Raw genomic sequence first — 23,830 nt, 5'->3', positions numbered from 1 at the left:
GGCCTTTGCATTTATGAAATTCAAACGGCAGCACTAATTCTCCATCACGTATGTATACTTCCCAGATCCTTTTACAGTAAATGCAGACTGAGATGGCCTCTGTCCATCATCTGACAAGTCATGCTTTTCCGGCATTTGGTTCTGTAAAGACTGCATGAGATTCTCTCCAGAACACTCAGCTCCTGGCTCAGGTAAACATCCGAGCAGTAGCTGCCATTATCATCAGCACAATTGCCACCATCATTATCATCATCAGTTGATGTGTCCTGGTTTACTTTTCTTGTCCCATCTCCTAAAAGTTGGAAGGGGGACATTACAGAAAAGATAGAGAGGGGAGAGAAAGTGAAGGAGGAAGAGTGGGAGGAAGGGGAAGTTAGGTAGGGAAGGTAAGGGGAGGAGGAAGGGAAGTGGAGAAATGTTAACTGTTTTTAAAATAAAAGCTTTCATGTTATCTTCAAAGTAGATTTTAGTTCATTCCAGAATGTTTAGGGGGATTTCCTAAAGTCCCAATTGTGCATTATCTAAACATAAAAACTTAAATTCATAGAAATTAAAGCAAAACTGGTAGAAATATTCACTCTCAAAGATCATATATTCCCAGGTCAGGTAAAATAGTACCTCATTTAAGTAAAAGATATACTTATGCAGCAATGTTGGATTTGAGAATCAAGAAATTAGGGCTGGGCATGATGACACAAGCCTATAATACCAGCAGCTTGGGAGGCTAAAGCAGGAGGATCATGAGTTCAAACCTGGCCTCAGCAACTTGGCAAGCCCTAAGCAGCTTAGTGAGACCCTGTCTCTAAAATAAAATACAAAAAAGAGCTGGGGATGTGGCTCAGTGGTTAAGCACCCTTGAGTTTAACCACCAGTACCCGCCCCCCAAAAAAATCAAGAAATGAGAAAACATATGCACCAGTCAAAATAAATATTTAAAAAAATCAAAGCAGCATTAATGCATTCTATTCAAATAAAATTTTCTTAGATCTTCATTCAGAGTCCATTGATTCATATTTTAAATTCAACTTTAGCATAGTTTCTAATTCATACATTCTCAACAAATATATTTGTGTAGGGCCATTCTTTGCAAAAATTAAAAAATGCAAAATACTAGATGAGGCCATAACTGCTAACTAGGATCTGAATCTTTGTGTTCCCCCTCCCAAATTCATAAGTTGATAACTAATTCCTGGTGTAATAATAGTAAAAAGTGGGGCCTTTCAGAGGTAATTAGGTCATGAAGAATTAGCGCCCTTGTAAGCTCTATGGAATCATCTGCTCCTTCCACCATGTGAGGACACAGGTGGGTGTCCATGATGAGCAATATGCCCTTACCAGACACCAAATCGGCTGGTACCTTGATCTTGGGCTTTCCAGCTGCCAGAGCTATGAATAGTAAATTTCTAAGTGACCCAGTCTAGGCATAAGTTACCCAGTCTAGGCAATTTGCTATAGCAGTTTGAATGGACAAAGATAACAGTCTTTTTCATTATATACTTATGTTATATATTACATAGCCATAAATACAGCCTACCTATATGAAGGGGTACTTCTATTTTATAGAAGTTATTGCTAAGGAAGCGTGCTCCACAATAAAGAAACATTTATTGGTGAATATAGCTGTCATGTTATTTGGGATGTTCAATTTTTAAATTGGTAAATTTCATACAAAAATAGAAGTCTGTCTATCTCTTCAAGAGTCCCATGACCTGGCAGCTCCCTGGGCGTAGTAGGAGCTGAGACCTGCTGCTTCTTGGATGGCACTTGACAAAGCCCATTGTCCATTACCATTGATCACTGGTCTCAAATTGCCTTTCAGTAGAGAATTTCTTCTACATCTATGTCCTCAAAATGGGAATGCAATATATAGTGTAAGTTAACCTCATGTTTCAGGAAAAACCGGTGAAAGTGTATTTCTTTGCAGGTGTATCTGTTTGTGCACATTTATTTTATCCATCTGATCCTCCTACAGGGTTAAGTTTGCAACTCTTGGGAAAGTGGTTTCTTTATCACTGGTGAAAGAGAGACACCCATCTCTCAGTGATTTTCATTTCAATCTTTTTACTGCTCTAGGTTTCTGTCTTCAAACACAAAGCAACTAGTCCCAATGACCCCAACTCATCAAAACTATTTACCCTCAGGATTTATGCAGTCTTAATGAGAGCTGTTGAGCTGTATTCCTGTAGGTTATAAATGTGCATTTATGGGCCATGCATTATATACAAGTTCCCTTGTGAAGGTGCATTCCGTAAACTATTGCCTAGATTTAACTGTAGAAAATTTTTATCTTGATATATGAAAATACTTGCTTTATTTGATGATAAAATAGAAGTGATGCAATCCAACATATTTCTTTGTCCTAACTTCCTGGACCAAGATGAGGAAAAATAAAATAAAAATAACTTTGCTATCTTACCAAAACATAGTTCCAAGGAAAGAATTTCTGAAAGTATTAGTCATGGCACGCATGATTCTGCTTCTTCATGAGTTTACTAAGTTCTAATATTTGAAAGCACCTTTCTATACAAAAGTAGAATTGTTCATCTTTTTAATTTTGTCTCACCTAACTCTTTCAGATGTCAGTTTATTCAAAAGCAGAGATAAACTGGATAATGTTGACTCTGTTTCTAGTTTGATTCGTCCATGAAAGTACACACTTTCCCAGCCCCATCCACCATGGAAGATGGCATTTTCCCAAGATGGTCACGTCAGCGTACATCTCCCATCATACATGCTCCTCGTATGTGACTGACAAGCCTCCTGTGGTAGGTGGAATCTGTTTCTCTGCCTTGTATACAGGCAGGGGCTTGTGACATATCCTAGTGGTGGAATGTGGTAGAGGAAATCTCAAATGACTTCTGAGCCCGGGTCATTGTAACTTCCACTTTGTACTCTCTCTCCCTAGACATGTGTTGTGGACTCCTGTGCCAACTCCCCTAAAGCTGCATGCCAGAAGCATCATGTGAAAAGTCTACTTAGAGACACAAAGGTTTACTCCATCTGTTCCAGTCTTCCCAGAGCAAGTACCAGATATACAAATTCACAATAGCTAAGCTAGGGAGCCAACCTAGGTACCCTTCAACAGATGAATGGATAAAGAAAATGTGATACAGATACACAATGGAGTATTACTCAGCCGCAAAGAAGAATGACTTTATGAAATTTGCCCATGAATGGATGGATTTGGAGACTATTGTGCTAAGTGAAATAAACCAGTCCCAAAAAAGCCAAAGGTAAAATGTTTTTTGATGATATGTAGAAGCTAACCCACAATAAGGGGTAGAAGGGAAGAATAGAGATCCAGTAGATTAGACAAAGGAGAATGAAGAGAAGGAAGGGAGGATAGGAAAAGACAGTGAAATAACTTCAAAATAATTTTTCTTTGTACATATGTGAATACACCAAAGTGAATTCCATCATTGTGTATATCCACAAGAATGGGGTCCTAATTAGAATAAGATATATTCCATGCTTGTATAATTATATCAAAATAAATTCTATTGTCATGCATAACCAAAAACAATCATGAAAAAAAAAGAAGCCATTGAGAAGATGCCAACTCCAGCTAATATCTAACTTCATGTGTGACCCTGCAGCTACAACTGCACATGCAAGCCTCAATTTCTGACCCATAGAAAGGATGAAAGAATATAATTAGTATTGCTTTAAGCCAGTAGCCTTTGGATATGCAGCTCATAACTCCACACAGTGGCCTGAAAAATTCATATCCTGTTCTGTACCTTACCTCATTGATTTCAGTCCCATCTGCACTGGTGTATAAAATCCGGTAACCACTGATCTTTCTTGATGTAGGGTCCCAGGATAATCGAGCACTGTTAGAGCCAATATTGGAGATTCTCAGGTTTCTTGGTGGAGATAAAGGCACTTCGAAGTAAATGGAATAGAAAATAATTAGAATTTTAAATCATATAAAAAAGACAAGAAACACTATCTTCTATTTCATATGAAAAATGTCACCAGGATAAGAATTTATAATCCAAAATAAACAGTGAGTCGTCTACTTAGCAAAGAAAAAGTTTTCCTGATAGAGAAAGAATTATAGCAATAAAGATACATATCCCTAGAAATAAATAAGATTTAAGTAATATTTTGTGCCTTTTTCCTCTGGTCAGTGCTATCATTGTAGCCTAGTGTAAATAAAAATCCTAATGGATTAAAAACAAGGACAGTGAAACAAAATCTCAGCTATTTCACTTGACTCTCATGTGACTCTGGCAAAGTCACTTTACCTCTCAGCTCCATGATTTCTGTGTGTAAAATGAGGAAGACGCCATCTGCCATCTCAACATGGGTGTCTACTAGGCATCTCCAACTAACTTCAAAACCTGCCCCACTGACCCAAACTTCTTCCCCAGTCTTTCCTTCTGAGCAAATGGAAACATTATGTTTCCTGTCACTCAGGCCCAAAACTTTGGTGTCGTCCTGGATTCCTTTTTATCTCACAACCCACTTTTAATCCACCATCAGTGCTTTCAATAAATATCCAGATCGTGACCACTTCTCCATGACGCCCACTGCTACTGACATGATGGAAGCCACTCTCCCCACCTGGCTTAGAGTTCTCGATGGTCTCTAACTGCTCACCGTGAGTGGGCAGCCAGTGGGCTCCTGTAAAACCCAATGCCATATACGTTTGCTCCTCTTGGCAAATCTGTCCAAATGGCCCCCAACTCTCTAGTTCTTACAGTGACCATTCTACCCCTCCATAACTGGCCTACTGCCATCTTGCTGCTCTCTCTCCCACCATCCTGCCCTTGGCTCATGCCACTTGCTGGCATCTCCTCTGGTGCAGGAACCTCCAAGCACACTCACACAGGCTTCTGCACTTGCTAGCCAGTCTCCTACGAGGCTCTTCCCCCAGGTACCTGCCTGGCTGCTGTCCTCACCTCTTTCAGGCCTGGACACACACCACCTTCGTGCTGGGATTTTCCATCCCGATGCTCCCCTAGCAATTTTCTCATTTTATGCTTTTCTCTGCACATTTTTTTGGTTTATTCTCCCTCCTCCCTCCCCCCTCTCTCCACCCCCCCACCTCTCTCCACCCCCCCCCCACCTAAACATATTGAAATCTCAGGGGATTGAAGAATTTGGCTTAATTTTGTTCCCAGCTCTGTCTCCAATATAGAATATACTCAATAAATATTCAAGGAATCAACGAATAATTACCTGCCCTGGACTATCATATTAGCTTTTTGACACTAAATTAAAAATGAATACTCTCTTACTCTGCTTTACTTTAAAATTATTCAAATAAATATTTCTGCAGACTCCTGGCTGTTAGCTCCATAGCTTTTTTAACTTCTTCAAGGAGCCTCTTCTGATTCAACATATTGAAAATTGTTCATAATATTTGAGAGTTTCATGAGACTTCAAGTATAGATTTATAGTATCAATAATTGTTAACATTTATTGAGTACTTTCCATGGGTGTGTGTGACACATAACATGTTATCCCATTAAACCTTTCATTAGACTGCAAGGATGAAGTTGTAATCATTCCCATTATATTCATAACTAAAGGTAGGTAGCTTGGTCAAAATCACAGTTACTAGGAGCAGAAGACCAGTAAGAATTTAACCCAGGGAGTTGATATAGGAGCTGGTGATATTGACCAGTATGCTAGCTAATCTCCTCTCTCTCTCTCTCTCTCTCTCTCTCTCTCACACACACACACACACACACACACACACATACACACACTCCACAATATCCAACGGTGCTGATAGAGCCAACAGAGGAAAAACTTTGAAGACAAATTTGACAATTACAGGCCATAGTCACAGGCATAATACTCCCCATCCCAAATGCCAATTCTTTCTTGAATGTAATACATACTGATTTCTTGCTAATAAAGAACTTATAGGAGTCAGTGACCTTCTTGATACTTAAGGGGCTAGAGAGAAAGTATAGGAAAGAGAAAAGCAATATAACAATCATTCTGCACACTTCACTCTACATTTTTTCTGCAATTCAGTTGTATTTGGCAACATAACAGAATAAAGTCCAGTTTCCTTAGTACAGAAAAATGCCAGTCTCAGGGACTGTTACCCAGAACATCACCTTTAGTACCTCTTTTCTTTCTTTCTTTTTTTTTTTTAAATCAAGTCAAGAAGTATATTAGATACTTTCTAGTAAGATTCATTTCTTTTCTTCTGTCCCTGTTTTGTTTGTTTGTTTGCTATTTTAATTGCACCAGTCTTTCTCTGAAGTGTGAGAACACAGTATTAATTAACGTAGAATGAAGGTGTGAAAACATCTTTCCTTAGCATTAAACTTCTGTTATGTATTTCCCAAGTAGGATTTCCAAGGCACTACAGAAAGTTTCTCTCATCTCTTCCCAAGGCCCAGAGTGGTGGGCAAGTACCCCGGGCCTCCTGAACTTTCCTGTGTTTCAAAAGATGATGAATAGAACCATGTTTTCAGTAGTTTATGGGAAGACTTATTAGTAAACCAGGGTAGTTACATAAACCAGACTATTGGCATATATTTAAAATATAGATAATGTCTACATTTCCTAAAAGTATTATAAAGTCCATGTATTTACTAAAAATTAGCTATAGGATTGGGCATGTAGCTCAGTGATAGAGCACTTGCCTAACATGTGCAGTACAGGGTTTGGTCCCCAACATGGCAAAAATCAACCAAACAAAAAGTCAAGACTAGCCTTGCCAAAAATTTCTTAGTCAACTAAAAAAAAATACAATAATAGGCTCAGATAAAAGGATAGCAAAGATTTTTAGAAAAAGAAATTATTCATCTTGATGCGTGGAAAACAGATATTGAGTAATCATGTGCTAAGAGCTTTCACATGTAGTACTGTATTTAATCTCATATCAACCACATGTTGTAAGATATTGTTCTTCTTTTAATAGTTACAATACTTGCCCGTTGTCACCCAGCTGAAATACGACCTAAGCTAAAATTCCCATCCCAGCTGCTGTGATTCGAAGCTCTTGTAGAGCTCTTCTTTCTCCATCCAGATTCAGCATTTGGATTCAGGCAGAGACACAGGTGGAATTATCTGAAGGATGTTCAAGTTCAGTTCTGATATCCATTTCACTCATTATAATACAAGATAGAAAAAAATGCCTTTTCATGCTGGGGTTGTGGCTCAGTGGTGGAGTATTTGCATAGCACATGTGAAGCACTGGGTTCATTCCCCAGCACCACATTAAAAAAAAAAAAAAAACCACTAAATAATGGTATATGTCCGTCTACAACTAAAAAAAAATTTTTAAAAAAATGCATTTTTTCCCCTAGATAAAATACGCATTTTTCTATATTACAATAGGTTTCTAAAAGATTTCAACCTAAACTGGTACTTCCAATCCTAACATTTATTTGAACTTTTATGACAGTATTTCATCAAAATGACTGAAATGCTCACATGTTGTTTCTTGTCCTGTAGCAGGATCACTGGCTTCTTCCCCAAACATGGCGTAAACTGTGACTGTGTACTCCGTATTGGGGACCAACCCACTCAACTCAATGTCTGTGTGGGTCTCTCCAATTTTCATCTGAAAAGAACACATGTAATTAGATCATTTGCCAATGTCTAATTCCTGCTGATCCAACTGGAACTTTCAAAGGTGAGGCTTTGTGGAATAAGACTTTGTATCTCCTCACAACCTCTATATCAAATAGGCTTCAGTCATTATTTTTTAAATTGTTTTGTATTTTATATTGGGAACACATAATATGGAACTACATAAAATTGAACATACCCATGCATCCTGTATTAGGATAACTCTTTACATATGGAAAAATGGCAATTCCAACCAGAAGAACAATGTTGGGCGTCTGGGCCGCAGAAGAGTGTGGGTGGAACTGAATCAGAAATATCCTGTAGAGATAAAAAGCCAGGCCAGCATGCTGGAGGCAGGGCTAAGTGGGCATCTGTCACTACTTGCTAATTCTAACCAGTGCTCTGGCCAGATGCCCAGTTTTTACTTCGAGCTCAATTGAGTTGGGCTAGTTTTACCACTCCATTCAATATGAGGCATATCTGGTTGGATTGAAGGTCCCTTCTAGTGTTCAGAAATGATAAGCCCACCTTGATACCTGAATTAACAATTTGCTTCTTGATTCTGAGATACTATTTCTAATCTTTGCAGTTGGTCAACTAGCCAATAATCTCAGTTGTGCAACAACCAAGAGCTAATTGTGTGACAGGTTCACTTTATGTTTGGAAAGGATGAAAGAAAAAACTTCATAAAACTGTCTCCAGCCCCACAACTACAAGTGTTACTGACAAGTTCGATTTTTAAACTTTTAAATATTACACCATATAATAAGAGTGTGTAGAAAATAATATAATACACCCCAGTGTATCCCTTACCTCCTTAGTCAAATTCAAAATGAAAACTTTGTCATATCGATTTCAGTTCTTATTTTAGAAAGAATTAATATATTCAAATAAAACAGAAGTTCTTTCTCAATCTTTTGGAGATATATATATATAATCTTTTTTTAATTCTGTACATATGTGTCTGAATCTGATAACAATCTATGGTCCTATATGTTTGACAAAACACATAAATAAGACCCTATCAACATGATCTTTTTATAATTTGTTATTTTTTCTCTGTCAATAATGTTTCAAGATTCATTGATGCATAGGGACAGATTTTACATTATTAATTCTTTTATGAGAGTCTTTTCTATAACTACATTACTGTTTTCCATTCCTCTACCCATGGTCATATTAGTTCTTTGCCAGGTTTTGTCCTGACCAAGTAGCCTCACTGAAAAAAATTTTGAAAACACTTCCCTATGATACATATACAGACAGCATGTATCTTTAACAGATGAAATTTCAAGATATCCTTCAAAGCGGCTGCAGCAGCTTCCACACCTGCAGCATAGAGGAGTGATTGTCTCCCACATGCTCACCGCTCCATGCTGTTATCAGACTACTTCACTAGTCTGTTGGAATCATCACTCCTTTAATTATGATTTTTCTCTTTTCTAGTGTAGCTAAGCATCTTTCCAGCATCATTTTTAACTTTTTCTTCTACCAAAACAATTAAGATCAACTTTACATCTGAATGGAAAACATTTTTTAAGTCTTGGAAATAAGAAAAGGCAGGTCACCAATGCTCTGTTCTAGATACTCAGATTCACCATATTTTTCACTAATTTTTGCTGATTTCAGCCAGCAGAGGCAGGTTTTAAACAATCTTAGAGAACCAAATTCCAAATTGCCTCTCTTCTCTACTCCACAGCCTGGTCAAGACACTTCTTTTTTCCATGAATGTTTGCATTCTAACAATCCCCACCCCCTCATACATTAAAAATGAGTCCTGAATACTGAAAGAAATAATTTAGAAATCAAATATTCATGATTTAAAATAAATGCAAAATTCATATCAATGAGATATATTCGTCTATGTCTCAAATTAGTAAAAAAAATAATGATTCAGTATTCATGGGTGAAATAACCACTTATGAACTGTATATTGTAAGACAAATTATATAAACTTCTTCTAGAACCATCTGGTAATATCTAGGATAAGCTTTAATAATTTGCATGCCCCTTTGAAAAAAGAAACTTCGTTTCTGGGAATCTATCCCAAGGAAATAACTGGGCACTTATGCAAAGATTCACAATTATGCAAAGAATGTTAAGAACCTCAAGCATAATTTATACAAGTTATCTCTTATGTCCAATAATACGAGTATAAACACAATCTGTACAAACCAACAATGGATACTATAAATGCAAAATGACTATATAAAATATTCTTTAATGGTACACAGATATTCACATTAAATGAGATGAAAATGACAAGCTACAAAACTGCCTTCATTTGTTGTATTAAAAATGCATTTGTGGGGCTGGGGTTGTAGCTCAGCGGTAGAGCACTCGCCTAGCACATGCGAGGCCTGGGCTCGATCCTCAGCACCACATAAATAGATAGATAGATAGATAAAGGTATCGTGTCCAACTACAACTAAAAAAAAATTTTTTTTAAATGCATTCGAGCCAGGTGTGGTGGCACATTCCTGTAATCCCATCAGCTTAGGAGGCTGAGGCAGTAGGATCACGAGTTCAAAACCAGCCTCAGTAACTTATCAGAGAACTGAACAACTCTGTGAGCTCCTGTCTCTAGAAAAAATACCAAAAGGAGGCTGTGGATGTGGCTCAGTGGTTAAGCACCCCTGCATTCAATCTCTGATAACCCCCAAAAAATGCATTCATAAAGACTGTTAGCTAAATGTTAATAAATCATTATCTCTAGGTAGTAGGATTACAAATAATTTTTTTCTTGTTGTTAATCTGAATTTTTTAAGTTCTATACACTCAATTTTTATAGAATATATAGATATAGATATATAGATATCTTTAAAAAGTCAAAGACTCTAGGACTACAGCAGGACACAGAGGGTTACCTCTTTTTCATCCCCAGCCAGGCCCTCTGTGAGAGGAGCATAGAGGATCAGGTATCCTGTGGCCCCAGGAACTGCATCCCATCTGACACGCAAACTGTTTTCGGTCACATCGTATAGTTCAAGGTCAGAAGCCATGGGTAAAGCAACTGCAAGAGGAGATTCATTTTAATGTTCAGCTATTTATAAGTATCCTTGAGAAAAAATGGAATAACCAAGAAATAAGGTTGGCCATGTTGAAGCAGGAGGCAGAAAGGGATAAGTTGCAAGCTCCTAGCTTAATGCTAATGACAAACATGAAATGTTGTTTTCAAATATAATTCTATATCCTTCAAAATGTGGCCCTGCCTACTTTTCTCACCAAGCTGACAAACTCAAAACTTTGCTTACACTTGCAAACTTTTGTTGATGTGTCTACAGCACTTCATTGCATCAGTGTGCTTATATGTCCTTGGTTTGCATGCCCACCCCTTACTAGACTAAAACATCCTCGAGAGCAAGGATGACCACTCAAATATTTCTGCAAAGTCGAGGTATAACACCCACCCTACAGATTCTTGTCAGCCATAAATCCAAAAATGTATAGAGAATGATTATCATAGTGCCTGGAATATTGTTCTTAGTGTTCTTTAAATTGTTATTGCTCCATCAGAGGTAGATATTCTTAGACAAAATTTTCAGAGTGTCTGTCATGTAGTAGAAATTCATTATTTGAAATTATTAAAAGAATGGTTGATCTTTTAAAAAACAATATCTCTTCCCATCATTCTTCCCATGAGTTATGTATCTTGTGTGTGTTGTTTATATGTGTTATCATGGTCATAGTATTCAGAATCTGGTTATGACAATGATATGAACAATGAAGAAAGATGCAAAATAATTTTCTTGGTAGTCTACTGGACAGAAGAGCCACAGAACTCTCACTCTACTTCTACTGATAGATTCTAACACAGTTCCTGGCTCATAAAAGCCATCTGTTTAATAAATAAATGAGTGTTTCTGCATCCTTTACCACCAAGGTTGCTCTCTCCTAAACATTCCAGAGAGTTATAACACCCATTTCCATATGTGGCACTGAAAATCAGCAGCTACATCATGGGACCTGTACCACAATTGGCATGAGAACTAGTTCCTATGAATTTGCCTTAGGATATATACCAGTGCAACCTGAGCAGCCTGATGTAGGAAAGCCACCTAAGCAGTGCTGGCCAAGTGAGAAGTGGTGTAGGATTAAATACGTACGTGTGGTTTCAGTTCCTCGCAGGCCTTCACTAGCAGTGTGAGCATATATTGCAAATACCGCTACTTGATATTCAGTCAAAGACATCAAATTTTTCAACACTGTGGAAGATAAGCTTCCATCCACCACCACCTGTTTGAAGAACAGTTTGAGAGTTTGAGGAATGAGAGTATGGGATATCTCATATGCAGAACTACAACCCAAAAGGCAAAAGTTTCCCCAGCAAGAAACATTTCACTGGCTATTTTATTATTTGTAACACATCCTCCTTACTCTTATGGCCACCAACTCTCCTTAAATTACCACATAAAGTGAAGCATCTTTTATGGAATGTGGCCAAAGTCATTTGTTAGTTCTTATCTAATGGAAATTGTGTCACTCCTGAGATAATCAATATCCTACTCATATCCACTACATAATAGGAGACAAATTATTTTTTTCCTTGGAAATTTGGGAAGCATCTGAAAGGTTTATTAATCATGAAAAAGATAGAATGATTGGAAGCACTCTGGTTGTTTTTCTGTCCAAATGATTTACTTCTTATTTTTAATACTTGAAAGGAAAAAAATTTGCAAATCCTGCCATAACAATAATAATACAGAAGAAAACTATAAAACTTGCCGAGGTCAATCAGAGGTTAGAACAACAAAAGGAAATGGGGATTTCACCATATATTAATTGATTCCCTGTGACAGCTGTATCAAAAGTAGGGATTGGGAAGGACCCAATCATTTGGCAAAAGGTGCTCTCTTCTGTGTTGGCCAACCCCTGAAAAATGCTGGCCACAGCTGTTTTATTATGACTTTTTAATTGCACTGATCTCCACAAACGTTCAGGAAACTCCAAATCCTGGAGGGCTTGTCCATCATATCACCTCATAATTTGAAACACACAGACTTCACTAGGATAGAAATCTCATTACTCCCAAGTAGGAAAAAAAATGAATGAATATCAAAAGAGGTGCTGGCCAGATAATTGGCCCCTGATAAGTTTTACTTTAGAACTCACTAGCTTTAAGAAGAAGAATAAGCTAAGTTAGACATGCATACCTGGTCAGTCCTGAGAGTTATTTGATAGAGGGATAAGAGAAGAAGATGGAACCACCATAATTAGAGAGATGGGAGAACAATGTAGACACGTAGAAATGTATTTCAAATGATTCAAAATATTCGTGACAGAATAGTCTTTCAGATATACATGGGTCTTGTTCTTATTATTATAGAAGACTTCAGAGAACTAAAAGTATAGCTTAAAAATACTGTTTCCTTCTTACCTCTTGTGGTTTTCCACCTCTGGTGGGATAATACACAACTCTGTATTTTTCCACTTTTCCTGGGGCATGAGTCCAGTTAACCATAAAGCTTCTGGCTGTGACTTCAGAAGTAATCAACTCCGTAGGTGGCCCAATGGTGGTGAGGGCTGAGGCTAAAGCAAAGAAATATATCAAATAAACCATTTTCCCAAAGTTATCCCTGTAAGCCTAACAAATTTCATTAGTCAGAAATGACTGTTGCTTTTGTACTACCTCTTAGATTTTTTTTTATCTCTAGGTAATTTGATGTAATTATTAATGTCTGTAATAAGTTATTTCAAACATTTTAGTGTCCATTAGATACCATGCACAATGCTAGGTTCTGAGGGTACAAACTTAAATAAGACATAGTCGTTGACTCCCAGGTATATTCTTAAAGATGTTTAAGAACATTGTTAATGAACAATAAAAAGAGCATTAATTGAGCATGTGTGCTACCTAAAGGTATCCTTCTGAGTTCTTCATAAGTATTATCTCATTTCATTCTGAGTAGTTACTAATATAACTCACATTTTGTAGGTGAGAAAGCCAACGCACAAGAAAGATAATGAATTTGATGAAGATCTCATCAATAGTAAGTCTCAAAGCTGAGAATGGTATCTGGGCTTCCTGGAGCATGTGGTTTTTAGAATAAGATGATACAACCTCAATCATAAAGACTTAAAGAAATGTCTGGCATAAAAATTTAAAAAGAAGAAAAAGCAAATAATATATACCAAATGCTTACTCTGAGCCAAAATACTAGATAAGCATTTTGTGCATGTTATATACATGTTAAAACAAATACTTCTATAAAGACTTTGGAATGTAAAATTCAAATGGAGAAAGAATAAAAGGTGAAAACAAGAATAACAAGTTTGAGTTTTAGGATTTCTCTACCTTTAAAAGTACTTACCCAAGGGACTTTAATAACCACAAAAATTTTGAACATTAACTATGACCAGGAACTGTATTGCATGCTTTACCATCAACCACATGTAGAGTTCTTTTGTGTGCATGAGAAGCTGGGATCTAAAGTAGTCTTACTCTGAAGCCCAGAGAAGTTTGTTCAGGATCCTGCTGCTTAGATACCCAACCCAATCCTAAGAGAGCTGGCCTAGAGAAAAGGGATGACAGGCAAGAGAAGGACATGAGCCAAATAGAATCATGTCACATTCCTGGATACAATAGAGGCAGGAAACAAAACCAGACTCTTAAAATAAGACTTCAACATTGGCCCCTCTTCCAGATCACATAAGCCAGGTACAACCTACAGACCAATGATATCATGATGGGCGAATGTTAAAAATCCATAATGAATTTGTTCCTGGGAAGACAAAGCAGATGTAATTTTCTCTATTCCTCCTTCTGAGTATAACTTAAAATTCTGAAAATTATATGAGAGACAAGCAGAAGAAGACACTGAAATCAGAGGAAAGGTAGGAATCAGGGGACAGGGAGACTGCAGGACTCAAGTGATATCCCCGGGGTGAGTTTCCTGTTTCTTTTTTGCTCATATATTCTAGACATGGAACTAAAGTATCTGTCAACCCAGAAATATCAAAAGATAAAGACAAAAGAAAGATGTTGCAAAAAAAAAAAAGCCTGCTCTCTCGAGTCAGAGGACCGGGAAAAAGTCAGCTTCCCAAGACAGAAAATTTTTAGGCATTAACTACTCCCGAAAACACTACAGAAAAAACTGTGTCCATGACAGCAAAGATCAAATGGGGAGTCAGTGCTTCTCCCCTTTCTTTGCTATAATCAACATCACCTCATCCCTGCACCCCAGTTAGGGTGGTCCATGGAGTAATAAATCATTTCTACCACACCCTTACCTGTGATATCAGTGGAGACCACATAAAGGGCCTGCCTGGTCTTCTAACCAGGGCCACCTCTTCACTCTGGGAGGGTGTCAGGGACCACCTAGTGGTGACTCAGAGCTTTCACCACTGTTCAGCAGTAAGGAGGTCACTTCCACAGCAGTGTTGGTGGAAGCCACCCAGGGACAAATAATGAGGGACTCCTGCTCCTCTACTAGGGTGGCATTAGTGGAAGGCTAGTAAATAGCCTCTTCTTCTAAGATGTTAAAGGAGACCTAGTCAGGAACCTGGACCTCTACTCCTACCTAGCAAAAGTGAAGCAGTGCCCCTACCTCCCTTGCCAGAGCAATACCAGAGGAAACCAGACAAATCAGAGTCCAGTCATCATAGGATAATTCAATGCACAATTACACACAACTGAGACAAAAGAAATAGAAAATCTTAGGAAAAAGTAAATAATATAAAAAGGAACCAAGTTGAAATTTTGGAAATAAAAAAAATGTAACAACCAACATTTTTACAAAAAGTTAATGAACTCAACAGCAGCATAAACTTGATTGATAGAATTACCTGATCTGAATAAGAGAAGAAAAGTAGACTTAAAAAATTAACAGAGCCTTAAAGAGATGTGGGACTATAATGAAATACCTATTCATATCAGATTCCCAAAGGAAAAGAGAAACAAGTCCGGGCTGAAAAAGCACTTGAAGAAATAATGCATCTCCAAGGCCCCTAATTTGACAAATCACACAAACTATAGATTCAAGAAAATGAGTATACCACCCCCAAACAAGACAGACACACAGAAATTCATACTAAGATATACTATAATAAAACTTTGAAAAACTAAACTCAAAGAAAAAAAAATTTTATAAGTAATGCGAGAGAAACGAGACCTTTCCTAGAAAAGGAGAACCATTTGAATGACAGATTTCTCATCAGAAACCAGAAGGAAGAGGCACAACACTTTTCAAGTGTTGAGAGAAAAGAACTTTTCCAACCAGACCTCTATAATGAGCAAAAATATCTAAAATTAGGGGAAAACCAAGGCATTCTCATATGGGGGAAATTTTAAGAGAATTTATCACCAACAGACATATCCTAAAAGAATGGCTAAAGAAAGTTGTCTAAACAGAAAGAAAATGATTTAAAAAGAAGAAAACCTAGATCCTCTCGATGAAAATAAAAATACCAGAAAGTATAAAAATAAGGAAGTATGATACATTTTACTTCTCTTGGGTTTTCTAAATTATGTTTGATGGTTGAAGCAGAAATTTCCGATGTGGTTCTCTATATATACATAAGTATTTAAGACAATTACATGATACACAGACATGGTGATAAAGGGACTTGAAAACAGGCAAGGTTTCTACACCTATACCATCAAAATAAGAAAGGAAACAGAAATTACTATAGTACCTTGAGACATCAAAGTAATAATAAGAGAATACTCTGAAGAACACACACATTAATCCTACAAGCCTGATGAAATGGATTAACTCTTTGAAAATCAGAAAATTTCTTCCTACAATTGAGAATCAGGCAAAGATGTTTACTTACAACTGTTATATTCAATCAGTATGAGAAATTATAGCAAATGCAATAAGGCAAGAAAAGGAAATAAAATTTATAGTGATCAAAGGAAATAAAAATTATGGCAAATAAACTTCCATATTTGCAGATGACTGTATACATAGAAACTCTCTAAAACCTAAAGAAAAACTTCTAGACTACTTAACAAGTACAAATCAGAAGATCATAGCATAAAAAAATCAACTTTATTTCTCCTTATAATCACTGAACATGTGGACACTGAAATTAAAAATACAATCAAAGGGGCTGGGGTTGTGGCTCAATTGGTAGAGCATTTGCCTTGCATATATGAGGCACTGGGTTCAATTCTCAGCACCACATAAAAACAAATAGATAAAATAAAGGTATTGTGTCTGTCTACAACTGAAAAAAAATTTAAAAATACAACCAAAATCACCCAAATAAAATTAAATACTTAAGTGGAATTCTAACAAAACCTGTATAGGATATAAGTATATGAGACACATAAGTCCTGAAAATTATAAAAAGCTGCTAAAAGAAATCAAGAATGTCTAATAAAGAGACACAAATGTATTCATTGATTAGATGACTCAACAAGGTAAAAATGATTCTTCTCCCCATATTGATATTTGGTAATTGATATTTGATAATTGATTATTGATTTATTGTAATTCCTATCAAAATCTCAGTAAGATTTTTTATAAAGATTATTCTAATACTTAATGGGAAGGCAAAGGAATCAGAAGAGTAAACGAGTATACCATTTAAAAAGAATAATCAAGTAGGAGAACTCAATTCTACCTAATTTCAAGACTTACTATGTAGCTATAATAATTCAAGATGGTATTAGAAGAGGGTTAGACAAGTAGATTTAGTGCACCAGACCAGAGAACTCTGAAATAAACCCACATAAATTATTCCTACCTGATCTCTGACACAAAAAAATTATTCAACTTGAAAATGGACAAAAGACATGAAGAAACATTTTACCAATGAAAACATACACATGAAGAAATAAGTATGTGAAAAGATGTTCTTTAGCCATGAGGAAATAAGTACAGTGTTGCATCTCTCCACACCTCTCAGAAGAGCTAAATTTTTTAAAAAAGTAGTAGCAATAACAAATGTTGTGACGATGCACAGAAACTGGGTCACTTATACGCTGCTAGTGGGAGCAAAAAATGCTACAGCCACTCTGGAAATAGTTTGGCAGTTTCTTAATGAAAACGAAACTAAATATGTTACTAGGAAATGATCCAGCCATCATACTCCTGGGCATTATTCCAGAGAAACAAAAACTTATGTTCATTCGAGAAACCAACACACAAGTAAACAAACACAATGTGTTCATGGATTGGATGAGTCACAAACACATACACAAACATTCACAGCAGCTTTATTCACAGTAGCCAAAAGCTGGAAAGAATCCAGATATCCTTCAATGTGAGAATGATTAAACAAATTGTGACACATCCATACGAGGGAATATGACACTGCAATAAAAAGGAAAGGGCTATTGACACATGTAACGACTTGGAGGAATTTCTGGGGAATCATTCTGCATGGGGAAAGAATGTGCCTAAAGATTATATATTGCATAATTTCACTCACATAATTTTTGAAATAAAAGAAAATTAGAGATGGGGAACAATTTGGGGGGAAAGAGTTTGGGAAGGATGTTAGTCAGGGTGGTTATAAATGGGTAACAGGAGCCACAGTTGCAGTGATGGAAATGTTCTGTACCTAGACTGTACCACCGCTTGTGATATGGGAGCTATAGTTTTTGTAAGATGCTACCATTGGGGGAAACTGGTAAAGAATGCACTCTCTATGTATTATTTTTTTACAATTGGATGTGAATGCACAATTATCATAAGACTTAAAGTTTAATTTTAAAAACATGATGGTAAAAAAGAATTTAATTTAATTTAAAAACTGTGGTGGTCTAAATGGAACACTATGGAGAAAAAAATCTAGTGGTCAAAGCAGCCCTCCATCAGCCCTACAACGTTTGTCACGATACTCCCTGTCTACTCTGATGAGTTAGGACCAAAGGGAGCCTTAAGAAACTTGAAATGAGGAATAGCAAGGGTTTCTATAGTCCGGCATAGACTTTGTGCTTGGCGACACTCACATCCCTGGGACTGTGCTCTGTCGCCCACTTGCCTTTAATTTCCCGGTCCTGTTCTTCCACCCTGGAACACACGGTCCTCGTCAGGCTCTCCACCACCGTGTGCATCAGATCGAATTCGGCAACGTTGTACACGTGCGTGCTGTCCGGTTCCGAGGCGATTTCCTGCAGCTCGTTCAGGTCAGCGTTTTTCACCCCTGGCATTGAGCACAACAGGGACAATGGTGACCTTCATGTCTCATTGGAAAGAGCAACTGCAGGGGGCCTGGCTTGACCCAGGCTGTTCATTTTGATAAATAATGAAAATTTTTATTTTAAATTAAAACACATGCATGCTGGGTGTGGTGTTGCACACCTGCAGTCCCTGCTATTCAGGAGGCTGCGGTGGAAAATTCTCTTGAGCCCAGGAGTTTGAGGCCAGCCTGGACAATGTAGGGAGTTCACATCTCAAAGGGATGAATGAGCCCACCGTGGTGGCACAGGCCTGTAATCCCAGTGACTCAAGAAGCTGAGACAGGAGGGTCAGGAGTTCAAAGCCAGCCTCAGCAAAAGCGAGGCATTAAGCAACTCAATGAGACCCTGTCTCTAAATAAAATACAGATAGGGCTGGTGATGTGACTCAGTGGTCAAGTGCCCCTGAGTTGGATCTCCAAAACTCCACTCCCCGCCATCCCTGCCTGCCAAAAAAAAAAAAAAAAATTACATTTATCAAAGGAAATGAATGATTAAATAAATACATAATAAATATACACATGAAATAAATTGAAAAATATACCTAAATCTTCTATGTCATAACAGGAAATAATAGCTTTGATTCTCTAACAAAGAATGTATATAGAAAGAAAATAAACAAGAAAGGGCCAGAGTAAGAATATGGATTGTTAACAAAATGAAAGCTATTATGTGCCTGTGACCTGACAAATGGCAGCTGGGACTCCTATCTCAGGTCCCGACTGGTTATACTTCCCCTGCTGATAGACTTGCAGGCTTAGAGTGGGTCGAAAGCATCTGCTACTTTAAAGAGACATGTTTCATGTCAGATTGTTTTTTTAAAAGTCAGCTTCCGAAGACTTTTTAAAAATGATTAGATAGTAATTTTTCTCAGTACATCCTAACAGGAAGATCATTTAATGAAACTAACCTCTGCTTTCATAAATACTGCAGAAGCAACAGTAATTAAACCAGGACTCTATACTATCAAAGCTTCTGGTTTAAATTTCTGTGAAATAAGGTTACTTAAATTGAGAGATATTCCTAGAATGAAAATCACATACATTTAAAATTATTATTATATAGGAGTGAGCCAAGAGAAATCTTAGGGGGAATTTGTTTCTAGCATATTCAAAACAACTTGCTGCCTAATAACCAATGAAATTTTCCTTGTGCAAAAAGGAAGTTCCAGTCCTTCCACAATACCTACTGAATGCCATTATCACAGGCCAAGCAAAATCCCGAGTCTCTGTAACATAGCAGGGAACAGAGAAGGGCAGAGAGCAGTGGACACTAACACTTGGAAGAATGTTTACTATGCCCACAGCATTGAGTATTTTACATATATTAATATGTAAATTATTACATATTAATAATAAGCTGTGAGGTCGGCATTATTGTTTCTGCCAACTTCCAGATGAATAAATATGCAGAGAGTTTAATTCACTTGCTCGAGATTACACAGCTAGTGAATGTACAGCTTGGATTTTATTATGCCACACTCTGTCTCAAAAGAGTATATGCTAAAATTAGTAAAGTTTTACCATTGCAATTAGAGGTAGAAAAGGAGAGGTCCAAGGTTAGGTTTTATGGGTATTAAGGTAGATTTGTCTTCCCCAAGCTTTAGCAGACAAGAAGGGTTTCTTTATAAATCCCTGTCATTTCAATCATCTGGAAGTATTAAAAGGAGGTAGTCTGGAAGCAAGGAAGAGAGATGACCTGGAGCAATATGAATTACTTCTTAGATGCCTGGCCGTGCCAAGTAACTTAGCTGTCAGTCTGGACATATTGAGTAACAAAGCATTAGTTGTCTCTGAACTCTTCTCTTTAGAAGGTTTTAAGATAATAAATACAGATGATTTCCAGGTAATTTCCAGAGAAAAAAAATAGTCCAAGTCATATCTGGATGAATTCACTCAAAAGTTTTGTTTAAAAACTCATCCATTCATTATTAACAAGAGAAGAGAATGGAGGGTAAATACATGAGCTAATCCCCCATGAGTTTAAGTCTTCTGTAGAGATTTCCTTTATTGGATGAAGGGATAAGAAAATAAAAAATAAACCTCTGTGATGTTTTTTGCCTGGGGATTTATTCTAAAATGCACATATGATTCCATATTAATTGAGTGCACAACTGAAGCAATCAGCCACGGGTGCTTTCTCATGACACTCAGTTCAAACTGACAAGTTTGGACTCATAAGAATATTCTAAGAAACATATCCTGAAATTAATCAATCTTCCTTTCTGAATAAAATAGTTTGCCTTGCAACTGCATGGAAAAGAAAGAAAATGGTGATAGTGACTTTGAAGGAATTTATTGTGTAAGGATTTTGCTTTGCCCATCTTTGTGCCCCAGCACACACCACAATGCCTAAAACACAGTCGATAAGCAAATACTTCTTGAATAAAGCATTCCAAAATTCACATTTTGAGCAGCAAACCAATAATGGGTCAAAGGAATTTTTACTTTCATTGATAACTATGAAAGATGTATTGTGTAACTTCAGAATGATAAATATTAATGCCAAGAAGGTTTAAATTAAGTTCCAGGACCAAATTTCTCATTTATTTTAAGGACTGAAGTTATCATATAGTTAAAAGTCACTTAGATTATTGTCCATTTAAGTTCCATAAGTGTTCTAGTAAATATGGAAAATATTTAACCGTCCTCTTTCTGCTCAGATTTGTGATGTTTGCCAATCACTGCAGTATAAATATGTAACTATGATTTATTTCAAACTATCCAAGTGAGGTCACAGGATACTGATGTAGGAAGAGATGTGCACAATTGGTTCTTGCAAACTGGTCTCAGCCGCTCCTGCAGACCACTGAGATACAACACTGCCTTCCCCTCCACAAAACACAACACATTAAAGTAATAAACTTATAATTTACTGAAACAAAGTTGGAACACAATACATTCTTTTCCCCCTAGATTTTTTTATTCTATGTTCTGTGAATGGCAAATATAACCATGCCAACTCTATATGATAAGATGCCTCATTTATCTACATAAAAATAATATGCTTCTCTTACATGTATCTTTCATGAGAATTTGGATTTTCAATACTAAGGGTAATATTGCTATTTTAGAAATCATTGGGCCATCAAATCATTCCATAAGCATTTTCTAAACATTTGTTTTGTGTCAAGCACTGGGTTAGGTGATAGGAATGAAGAAGATGCAATCTTCCCCCATAAGGAACCCATTGCTTAGAAATGCTATAGAGATAAGAAAAAGAGAGGAAAGAACACAGTTTCTACAACTTTTGCAGCTGTTCTTAGACTGTTCTTGGCTGGACACTAGTGAAAAACAGATACCAAACACAGTATGTCTGTCTTAATTGATATATAACTCCAAGTGGAGTTCATTGCACAAATTAATGGGTTTCACATGACATTTCCATATTGAGGATATCATGCTTTGGTCATATCTATACTCCCTTTTAAGGGGTTAGTTTCAAATCAGTAATACTGCATATCTAGAACTCCAGGCTTTCTTTAAATAGCTGCAGGACATTAATTCCTTGAAAATAATAAATTGGTTTTGCCCTAGACAATCAGAAAAGAGATAAACTGATCCTAAAGAGAATGTCCTAACTAACTAATTAAATGGTATCAGACATGCACCTGACCTTTTATGTCAATTCATGCTTTTCATGTGTTATGGTCAATATCCCATCTAGAGGTCCTGTCACTGTGCAGTACATGACAGTTTGCAACACTCTCATTTTAAATGCAAGGAAGTTGGGATCTGAGAACAGCTGACTGTGAGAACCAGAACTAGAAAGCACTCGGGTATATGGCTTTCCAGGAACTGACCCTTGCATTGCATAACAAATGAATCAGTGGGTGACTGGGTCCACAGCGGAAGAACACATACCTATAGCAAACAGTTCTACACCAGACTCACGAAGGTTTCTAGATGGTGGAATAATATCATCTTGAGATTTTCCATCTGTGATTAAGATGCCAATTTTGGAAACTCCAGTCCTTGATCCTGCTTCTGGTTTAAAGCTATTTTCAAAAATGTAGCTCAAAGCAAGACCTGGGAGGAAAACAAGGAAAAATCAACACAAAGCTACTGTCTCTAATCAAAAGCCTTCTGATTCTGAAAAATGTAACCACAAGATGCATAACTTATTGACCTAAAAGAGGTTTTATTAGATGTTGAGTCTTCATTTTCAAAATGACCTTGTGCTTGACAGATCTGAAGAAAAACGAAAATCCATCAGAATAAAGGCAATAAAGTAATTGAATAGTGCATCTTTGAGACAGACTATTATATACTCTTAATTGAATATATTGACATAGAATAATGCACTTCACTTATTCAAATGATAACAAAATACCTCTCCTAGGTGTATCTTTCATGTGCATTTTGATTTTTAATACTAAGGGTACTGTTGCTATCTTAGAATTCCTTCAGTCTATCAAATCATTGCACAACAATTTGCTGGACGCTTGTTCGGTGTCAAGCACTAATGATAGGAATGAAAAATCAAAGTGACACCTGACCTGCTGTTAGTCTACAGCTATGTTCAAAAATGTAGTTCAAAGCAAGAGCTGAGAGGAAAACGAGGAAAGATAAACAGAAATCAACTGTCCCAGTGGTTTCACCCCTAGATGAGAGGAATAAATAGAGAAGATTCCTGGCCTCTGCCTGCCACTGTGGGCTTTCACAATATTTTACTTCATAACTGTAGATGCAAAGACACTGAATTCATGGCAACAGATGCTAACAGAGCTTGTGTTCAAGAAAAACAAACCTTTATACTTATGATGAAACAATAACTCCCACAAAAATTAGTGACTGTCCAAAATATTATCACTACACTTTCAATTTTGTTCATGATGTTCTAAGAACCAAAAATTTCTCTCTCCCTTTCTTCCTTCCCCTCTTCTCCCACTCCTCTCTGCTCCCCCCCCACAAGTAATGGGAACATATCTAAAATCATAAAACTCCTACCTTCTGAGACAAATTCCATTCACAAAGAAATAGGAAATACTGCAATACTGTTACAGCATTTGTGCTTAATAAGCTTCCATTTTATTAACAAAAATTCTGCTATATTTTGCATCAAAATAGCAAAGAATTATCAAGATTTCAGTGGCTTACCAAAAAGTCAATAAGAGAATCTTCATTATTAAAATTGAGTATCTATATAATGTGT

The 23,830-nt window shown here is 36.9% G+C and overlaps 1 protein-coding gene across 6 annotated transcripts in view; it reads right to left on the bottom strand.

Annotated features, from left to right (window-relative positions):
- Positions 1 to 23,830, bottom strand: part of Col14a1 (collagen type XIV alpha 1 chain) — a 247,379-nt gene that overhangs the window by 120,098 nt on the left and 103,451 nt on the right. For all 6 annotated transcript variants that reach the window (XM_058585704.1, XM_058585705.1, XM_046464979.2 and 3 more), the window contains exons 8-14: positions 22,540 to 22,704; positions 18,481 to 18,642; positions 12,923 to 13,074; positions 11,652 to 11,781; positions 10,413 to 10,558; positions 7,408 to 7,537; positions 3,746 to 3,885 (exon numbers count right to left, since the gene is read on the bottom strand). In XM_058585704.1, the coding sequence (XP_058441687.1) occupies positions 3,746 to 3,885; positions 7,408 to 7,537; positions 10,413 to 10,558; positions 11,652 to 11,781; positions 12,923 to 13,074; positions 18,481 to 18,642; positions 22,540 to 22,704 (1,025 nt within the window). The remainder of the gene's footprint in view (positions 1 to 3,745; positions 3,886 to 7,407; positions 7,538 to 10,412; positions 10,559 to 11,651; positions 11,782 to 12,922; positions 13,075 to 18,480; positions 18,643 to 22,539; positions 22,705 to 23,830) is intronic.

Source organism: Marmota monax, unplaced genomic scaffold (genome assembly GCF_021218885.2).
Source record: "Marmota monax isolate L192 unplaced genomic scaffold, Marmota_monax_Labrador192_F-V1.1 WCK01_AAM20220418_F8-fsc00003, whole genome shotgun sequence".
In the NCBI taxonomy this organism is placed as follows: domain Eukaryota; kingdom Metazoa; phylum Chordata; class Mammalia; order Rodentia; family Sciuridae; genus Marmota; species Marmota monax.
The sequence above is the reverse complement of the archived record's forward strand: the minus strand, read 5'-3'. Positions and strand labels throughout refer to the sequence as shown.